At 56.3% G+C, this 8,323-nt stretch overlaps 5 protein-coding genes across 5 annotated transcripts; 4 read left to right on the top strand and 1 right to left on the bottom strand.

The window, feature by feature from the left end:
• The first annotated feature begins 803 nt into the window (after nt 1–803).
• LOC120352887 (cytochrome bo(3) ubiquinol oxidase subunit 2-like) lies at nt 804–1,235 on the top strand. The gene has a single exon (XM_039435196.1). The coding sequence runs from the start codon at nt 804–806 to the stop codon at nt 1,233–1,235; it is 432 nt and encodes a 143-aa protein (XP_039291130.1).
• A 558-nt stretch (nt 1,236–1,793) lies between these two features.
• On the top strand, nt 1,794–2,387 carry LOC120352886 (cytochrome bo(3) ubiquinol oxidase subunit 1-like). The gene has a single exon (XM_039435195.1). The coding sequence runs from the start codon at nt 1,794–1,796 to the stop codon at nt 2,385–2,387; it is 594 nt and encodes a 197-aa protein (XP_039291129.1).
• A 1,596-nt stretch (nt 2,388–3,983) lies between these two features.
• Nucleotides 3,984–5,491, top strand: LOC120352885 (protoheme IX farnesyltransferase-like). Its single transcript, XM_039435194.1, has 2 exons — nt 3,984–4,130; nt 4,697–5,491. The coding sequence occupies exons 1-2, from the start codon at nt 3,984–3,986 to the stop codon at nt 5,489–5,491; spliced, it is 942 nt and encodes a 313-aa protein (XP_039291128.1).
• A 700-nt stretch (nt 5,492–6,191) lies between these two features.
• On the top strand, nt 6,192–7,046 carry LOC120352884 (inner membrane transport protein YajR-like). The gene has a single exon (XM_039435193.1). It carries the CDS (start codon nt 6,192–6,194, stop codon nt 7,044–7,046), a length of 855 nt encoding a protein of 284 aa, XP_039291127.1.
• Nucleotides 7,047–7,230: 184 nt separating this feature from the next.
• On the bottom strand, nt 7,231–7,566 carry LOC120352883 (UPF0234 protein Spro_1084-like). The gene is made up of 2 exons (XM_039435192.1): nt 7,471–7,566; nt 7,231–7,398 (listed from the first exon to the last, which is right to left on the bottom strand). The coding sequence occupies exons 1-2, from the start codon at nt 7,564–7,566 to the stop codon at nt 7,231–7,233; spliced, it is 264 nt and encodes an 87-aa protein (XP_039291126.1).
• Between the last annotated feature and the right edge of the window lie 757 nt (nt 7,567–8,323).

Genomic DNA, 8,323 nt, shown 5'->3' with positions numbered 1-8,323 from the left:
GCTTGCTGCTGCTCGGCATCTGCCGCCAGACGCTGGAAACACCCAGCAACATGGCGACTTTATGCCGCGCACGAGTTTTCCGGATCTTACCGCTGGGCGCTGCGCCTGCTGACGCTGGGCTGTTCGCTGTTGGGCCTGTGGTTGCTGTGCTGATCGCCAATGCGCTGGACTGGACGCAGGCACCGCTGTTGGCGATCGGCTGCTGCAGGTCGGCGCCGCGCTGAGCCTGCTCGGCGTCGCGATGGGCAGCGCGCTGGATTACCTGGCCCTGCGCCGCACCCGTTTGGCATAATCTGACCGGCCGGCGATTTCGCCGGCCGAAAAAAAGCGATCCGCGGGTATATTTATTTTGGTAAAAAAAGATAATCGACGCGGAAATTATTTTTTTATCCGACTGCCGCACTCGGAAATAAAATTAAATTCACCTTTAAGACACAATTATTTTACATTAAATAAACCTTTTCTGCGTATTTCCCCGCCGCGCATTTCTTCGCCAATTCATCATACCTTTAGTTTTCCTTAACATACGGACTGCTCGTCACGATTCAGCGTGCCAACGCGTTGTTGTCATTGGTAAATTGTCACGCAGGGTACATCTGTGACCCCCTTAACAGAAAGTGTCAACAAGCGCGACACTCCCTTAAGCATGTTTACAGACTGCAACCTTCCCGTAAAATGCCCGCACACATGAACGACAATTGAGCCTTTGTTATTGAGGTCGTTAGATGAGACTTAAGAAATACAATAAAAGTATTGGGATGCTGTCATTAATCGCAGGCACTGTATTGCTCAGTGGCTGCGATATGGTTTTGATGAATCCCAAAGGAGCAATTGGTGTTGAGCAACGGACACTGATTATCACTGCAATCGCGTTGATGTTGATCGTGGTGGTGCCAGTTATCTTCATGGCGTTCGCCTTTGCCTGGAAGTATCGTTCTTCCAACAAAGACGCCAAGTACAGTCCGAACTGGGCCCACTCCAACAAGATCGAAGCGGTCGTCTGGACCATTCCTATCATTATCATCGCCATCCTTGGCACCATTACCTGGAAGACTACCCACGAACTCGACCCGTTCAAGCCGATTGTCACCGACAAGAAGCCGATGACGATCGAAGTGGTGTCGCTCGACTGGAAATGGCTGTTCATCTACCGGAACAAGGCATTGCGACCGTTAATGAGCTGGCTTTCCCGAAAGATGTTCCAGTCGAATTCAAGATCACCTCTAACTCGGTAATGAACTCGTTCTTTATCCCGCAGTTGGGTGGACAGATTTATGCGATGGCCGGCATGCAGACCAAACTGCACCTGATCGGCAACGAAGCCGGTGCCTACAAGGGCATCTCCGCAGCTACAGCGGCGCAGGCTTCTCCGGTATGAAATTCACCGCGATCGTTACCCCGACCGAAGGCGACTTCGATCAGTGGGTGGCCAAGGTGAAGGCATCGCCTAAAAACCTGAACCCACCGACGACTTTAACAAACTGGCAGAGCCGAGTGAAAACAACCCGGTTGAGTACTTTGCCGCTGTCAAACCGAATTTGTTCAAAGAAACAATTGCCAAATTCATGGGCGACATGGATATGCACAAGGGCGCTGGCGCGCACGAAGGCATGGACATGAGCCAAGGTATGGACATGGGTGAACATGCTGCTCACGCCGGAGCCGAGGAATACTGATGTTGGAAAATTAACACTTGATGCGGTTCCGTACCACGAACCGATCATCATGGTCACCGTAGCCGCAATTATTGTCGGGGGCCTGGCAGTGCTGGCGCTGCTGACATATTTCGGCAAATGGAAGGGCTGTGGAGCGAATGGCTGACTTCGGTCGACCATAAAAAAATTGGTATCATGTACATCATCGTGGCGATGGTCATGCTGCTGCGCGGCTTCGCCGACGCCATCATGATGCGTAGCCAGCAGGCGTTGGCGTCCGCCGGCGAAGCCGGGTTCCTGCCGCCGCACCACTACGACCAGATCTTCACCGCGCACGGCGTTATCATGATCTTCTTCATGGCGATGCCTTTCGTGGTCGGCCTGATGAACGTCGTGGTGCCGCTGCAAATCGGTGCGCGCGACGTCGCCTTCCCGTTCCTGAACTCCCTGAGCTTCTGGTTCTTCGTGGTGGGCGTTGTGCTGATCAACATCTCCCTGGGGGTCGGTGAGTTCGCTCAGACCGGTTGGCTGGCGTATCCGCCGCTGTCGGGTAAAGAGTACAGTCCTGGCGTCGGGGTCGATTACTGGATCTGGAGTCTGCAGATTTCCGGTCTGGGTACCCTGCTGACCGGCGTGAACTTCTTCGCCACCATTCTGAAGATGCGTGCCCCTGGCATGCCTATGATGAAGATGCCGGTGTTCACCTGGGCGCACTGTGTACTAACGTCCTGATCATCGTTTCTTTCCCAATTCTGACCGTCACCATCGCGCTGCTGACCCTGGATCGCTATCTGGGCACCCATTTCTTCACCAATGATATGGGCGGCAACATGATGATGTACATCAACCTGATTTGGGCCTGGGGTCACCCAGAGGTGTATATCCTGGTTCTGCGGGTTCGGCGTGTTCTCCGAAGTCACCGCGACCTTCTCCAGAAAACGCCTGTTCGGCTATACCTCACTGGTATGGGCACCATCGCGATCACCGTTCTGTCGTTCATCGTCTGGCTGCACCACTCTCTTCACCATGGGGTCCGGCGCGAACGTTAACGCCTTCTTCGGTATCGCCACCATGATCATTTCCATCCCGACCGGGTGAAAATCTTCAACTGGCTGTTCACCATGTATCAGGGCCGTATCAAGCTCAACTCCGCGATGCTGTGGACCGTTGGCTTCATCATCACCTTCTCCGTGGGTGTATGACCGGCGTTCTGCTGGCGGTGCCGGGCGCGAACTTCGTGCTGCACAACAGCCTGTTCCTGATCGCCCACTTCCACAACGTCATCATTGGCGGCGTGGTGTTCGGTTGCTTCGCGGGCCTGACCTACTGGTTCCCGAAATCCTTCGGCTTCACGCTGAACGAAAAATGGGGCATCGCGCGTTCTGGTTCTGGATCATCGGCTTCTTCACCGCCTTCATGCCGCTGTACGCATTGGGCTTATGGGCATGACCCGTCGTATCAGCCAGAACATCAACCCTGAGTTCCACCCTCTGCTGCTGGTTGCAGCCGGCGGTGCGGCGCTGATCGCCTGCGGCATCCTGTGCCAGCTGATCCAGATCTTCGTCAGTATCCGTGACCGCGAACAGAACCGCGATCTGACCGGTGACCCATGGGGCGCTCGTACTCTGGAGTGGTCAACCTCGTCTCCACCGCCGTTCTATAACTTTGCCGTAGTGCCGCAGATTCATGACCGTGATAATTCTGGGACATGAAAGAAAAAGGCGAAGCGTATAAGAACCGGCTAAATACGAACCGATTCATATGCCTAAGAACACCGGCGCCGGCGTGATCATCGCCTTCTTCAGCCTGGTCTTCGGTTTCGCAATGATTTGGGAAATCTGGTGGATGGCTCTGGCCGGCTTCATCGGTATGATCGTGTCTGGATCGGCAAGAGCTTCGATCACGATGTTGACTACTATGTGCAGGTTGATGAAATCGAGCGCATTGAGAACCAACACTACGAACAAATCCGTAAAGCAGGCGTGAACCATGTCAACTGAAACTCTGACCAATCATAACGCAGCCCATGCAGAGCATGGGCACCACGATGCGGGTGAGACCAAAGTCTTCGGATTCTGGATCTACCTGATGAGCGACTGTATTTGTTTGCGAGCTTGTTCGCAACTTATGCAGTCCTGGTGAACGGACCGCGGGCGGTCCCTCAGGCAAAGACATCTTCGACCTGAAGTTTGTCCTGGTCGAAACTTTCCTGCTGTTGTTCAGCTCCATCACCTACGGCATGGCGATGATCGCCATGAACAAGGGTAAAGTTGGCGGTGTAAACACCTGGCTGTTCCTGACCTCCTGTTTGGTCTGGGCTTTGTGGCGATGGAAATCTATGAATTCCATCACCTGATCGCCGAAGGCTTCGGTCCGGATCGCAGCGCGTTCCTGTCCAGCTTCTTCGCGCTGGTCGGCACCCACGGTCTGCACGTAACTTCCGGCCTGATTTGGATCATCGTGATGATGATTCAGGTGAGCAAGTTCGGCTGACCGCGACCAACAAAACCCGCCTGATGTGCCTGAGCCTGTTCTGGCACTTCCTGGACGTGGTCTGGATCTGCGTATTTACCGTTGTCTACCTGCTGGGGGTTATGTAATGAGCCATTCATCCCATGAAACCTCTCACGGCGGCGCAAGCCACGGCAGCGTGAAGTCATACCTGATCGGCTTTATCCTGTCGATCATCTGACGGTAATTCCATTTGCGATGGTAATGAACGGCACTGCCTCTCATTCCACCATCCTGGCGGTGTTGTCGGTATGGCGGTTATCCAGGTGATTGTTCACCTGGTTACTTCCTGCACATGAACACATTCGGAAGAGCGCTGGAACCTGGTGGCATTGCTGTTCACCGCTATGATCATCGGTATCGTTGTTGTAGGTTCACTCTGGATTATGTACAACCTCAACATCAATATGATGGTCGATTAAGAGCTGAGCTGCACGTGATGATTAAGCAATACCTGCAAGTCACTAAACCAGGAATTATTTTCGGCAATTTAATTTCTGTCGTTGGGGGATTCCTGCTCGCTTCCAAAGGGAGCATCGACTATCCCCTGTTTCTCGCCACCCTGGTGGTGTCTCGTGGTGGTCGCGTCGGGCTGTGTGTTTAACAACTACATCGACCGCGACATCGACAAGAAAATGGAGAGAACGAAGAATCGGGTGCTGGTAAAAGGCCTGATCGCGCCGAGTGTCACCCTGGTTTATGCGACCGTGTTGGGTATTGCGGGCTTCGCGTTGCTGTATATCGCGGCCAACCCGCTGGCCATGTGGCTGGCGGTGATGGGCTTCGTGGTTTATGTCGGCGTTTACAGCCTGTACATGAAACGCCACTCGGTCTACGGCACGCTGATCGGCAGCCTGTCGGGCGCCGCGCCGCCGGTTATCGGCTATTGCGCGGTGACCAACGAGTTCGACGCCGGCGCGTTGATCCTGCTGGCTATCTTTAGCCTGTGGCAGATGCCGCATCTTATGCGATCGCTATCTTCCGCTTTAAGATTACCAGGCGGCCAACATTCCGGTCCTGCCGGTGGTGAAAGGCATTTCGTCGCCAAGAACCACATCACGGTCTACATCCTGGCGTTTATGATCGCCACGCTGATGCTGACCCTGGTAGGTTATGCCGGCTACAAGTACCTGATCGTCGCTGCGGCGGTGAGCGTATGGTGGCTCGGCATGGCGCTGCGCGGTTACAAGACCGAAAACGACAGCGTCTGGGCGCGTAAACTGTTCGTGTTCTCCATCGTCGCCATCACCTCGCTGAGCGTGATGATGTCGATCGACTTCAGCGCCACGGCGGCGCCTGAAGCGCTGGTGACCTACGTTTGGTAAGCCAAATCATCTGTGAATGGGCCGCTTTTGCGGCCCATTTATTGTCACGCCGAAAAGCGGCCGAACTGTAATATCTGTTAAACAACATTCGATTTACCCCCCCTGCCCTGCACACTAAAATGACGCAGCTTTACAGAAGTCATGCCATCAGGCGCGTTTCAACGTCTGATGGCATGGTTTTTACCGAGGTTTGATGTGAACGATAATTCAATGACCCCGCAGGAGCGCCGCGCCACCTGGGGATTGGGCACCGTATTCTCCCTGCGCATGCTCGGCATGTTTATGGTACTGCCGGTGCTGACCACCTACGGCATGGCGCTCAACGGCGCCAGCGAAGCGCTGATCGGCATCGCCATCGGCATCTACGGCCTGGCGCAGGCGGTGTTTCAATCCCGTTCGGCCTGGTGTCCGATCGCATCGGCCGCAAGCCGCTGATCGTCGGCGGCCTGCTGATCTTTGCCCTCGGCAGCGCGATCGCCGCCGCGACCGATTCGATCTGGGGCGTGATCCTCGGCCGCGCGCTGCAAGGCTCCGGCGCGATCGCCGCCGCGGTCATGGCGCTGCTCTCCGATCTGACCCGCGAGCAGAACCGCACCAAGGCGATGGCGTTTATCGGCGTCAGCTTCGGCATCACCTTTGCATCGCCATGGTATTGGGCCCTATCATCACCCACGCCTTCGGCCTGCATGCGCTGTTCTGGATGATCGCCGTACTGGCGCTGGCCGGCATTGTCATCACCCTGGCGGTAGTGCCTTCCGCCGACACTCACCTGCTGAACCGCGAGTCCAGCATCGTGCGCGGCAGCTTCCGCAAAGTGCTGAGCAACTCGCGCCTGCTGAAGCTCAACTTCGGCATCATGTGCCTGCATATCCTGCTGATGTCGAGCTTCGTGGCGCTGCCGCTGGCGATGGAAAAAGCCGGGCTGGCGGCCAGCGAGCACTGGATCGTCTACCTGGTCACCATGCTGGTATCGTTCGCCGCCGTGGTGCCTTTCATCATCTATGCCGAAAAATATCGCCGCATGAAGCAGGTCTTTATGGGCTGCGTGGCAGTGCTGTTCTGCGCCGAAGTGCTGCTGTGGCTCTCGGCGCGCACCTGTGGGGCATCATCGCCGGCGTGCAGCTGTTCTTCATGGCTTCAACGTGATGGAAGCCATTCTGCCTTCGCTGATCAGCAAAGAGTCACCGGCCGGCTACAAGGGCACCGCGATGGGGGTCTACTCACCAGCCAGTTTATCGGCGTGGCGATCGGCGGCAGCCTCGGCGGCTGGCTGTACGGTTTGCAGGGGGCGGGCTTGGTGTTTATCGCCGGCGCCGTGCTGGCCGCGCTCTGGTTCCTGGTCAGCAGCACCATGAAAGAACCGCCGTATGTCAGCAGCCTGCGCATTACGCTGTCGGAACTGGCGGTGAAAGATTCGGCGCTGGAAAGCCGCCTGAAGGCGCAGCCCGGCGTGGCCGAGGCGATCGTAGTGCCGGAAGAGCGCAGCGCCTACGTCAAGGTGGATACCAAGCAGACCAATCGCGGTCAGCTGGAAGCGCTGGTCAATTCGCTGTAAAGAATCAGGGCCGGCAATGCCGGCCCCGTAGAGATTAATCGCGGAAGTTCTTGAACTGGAACGGCTGCCCAGATCGCCGCCGCGCACCAGCGCCATCACGCTCTGCAAATCGTCGCGTGACTTGCCGGTCACCCGCACTTCTTCGCCCTGGATCTGCGCCTGCACTTCAGCTTGCTGTCTTTGATCAGCTTGACGATTTTCTTCGCCACAGAGGTTTCAATCCCTGCTTCAGCTTGGCTTCCACGCTGTAGGTTTTACCGCTGTGGGTAAACTCTTCCGGGATCTCCAGCGCGGCGCCGTCGATGCTGCGCTTGCTCAGCTTTTCGCGCAGAATATCGAGCAGCTGCTGCACCTGGAAATCAGACTCGGTGGCAATTGATGCTTTGGTCTTTCTCGTTTAGCTCAAAGCTGGCCGGCACGTTGCGAAAATCCCAGCGGGTGCCGAGATCGCGGGTGGCGTCTCAACGGCGTTACGCACTTCCTGCATATCAATTTCGGAAACGATGTCGAAAGATGGCATACTTCTTCCTCCTGAATGAGTGCCTAATAGCTTAGGCGATTTTGATGCCGAGCATGATAACCGCTTTGCCGCCTCAGACAAAATCTGCTGAACGCACGCAGGGATAGCGCTTCGGGCTGCCATAAAGCCTATAGTTAATTCACGGTAATTGAGCGGTATCCCGTGTTTCCAAGGAGACTGAATGAAAATAACCATTCTGGTTGCGGCGCGCTCGGACAACTGTGGCTCTCCAGGCTGTATCAGCAGGGCCACGATGTACAGGGATGGCTAAGAGTGCCGCAGCCTTTTTGCGCGGTGAACGTGATAGAGCCGGAAGGCGTCTCGTTTAATCGCAACTTGCCCACTAACGATCCGGAGCACCTTGCGCAAAGCGAGCTGCTGCTGGTGACGCTGAAAGCCTGGCAGGTGTCCAGCGCGGTCAGCGCGCTGCTGCCGAAGCTGAACCCCCAGTGCGCCATTTTGCTGCTGCACAACGGCATGGGCACCCAAGAGGAGCTGTCGCCGAACGGCCAGCCGATCCTGCAGGGCACCACCACCCACGCCGCGCGCCACGAAGGCAGCACCATTATCCACGTCGCCACCGGCATCACCCACATCGGCCCGACCTCGCCGGCCGCCCAGCACCTCAGCCACCTGGCAGAAGTGCTGCATCAGGCGCTGCCCGACGTTGCCTGGCACAACAACATCGCCTCGGCCAACTGGCGCAAGCTGGCGGTCAACTGCGTGATCAACCCGTTGACGGCATTGTACGGCTGCC

This window comes from Nilaparvata lugens, chromosome 8, assembly GCF_014356525.2.
Source record: "Nilaparvata lugens isolate BPH chromosome 8, ASM1435652v1, whole genome shotgun sequence".
In the NCBI taxonomy this organism is placed as follows: domain Eukaryota; kingdom Metazoa; phylum Arthropoda; class Insecta; order Hemiptera; family Delphacidae; genus Nilaparvata; species Nilaparvata lugens.
This window is presented reverse-complemented; position numbering and strand designations above follow the sequence as displayed.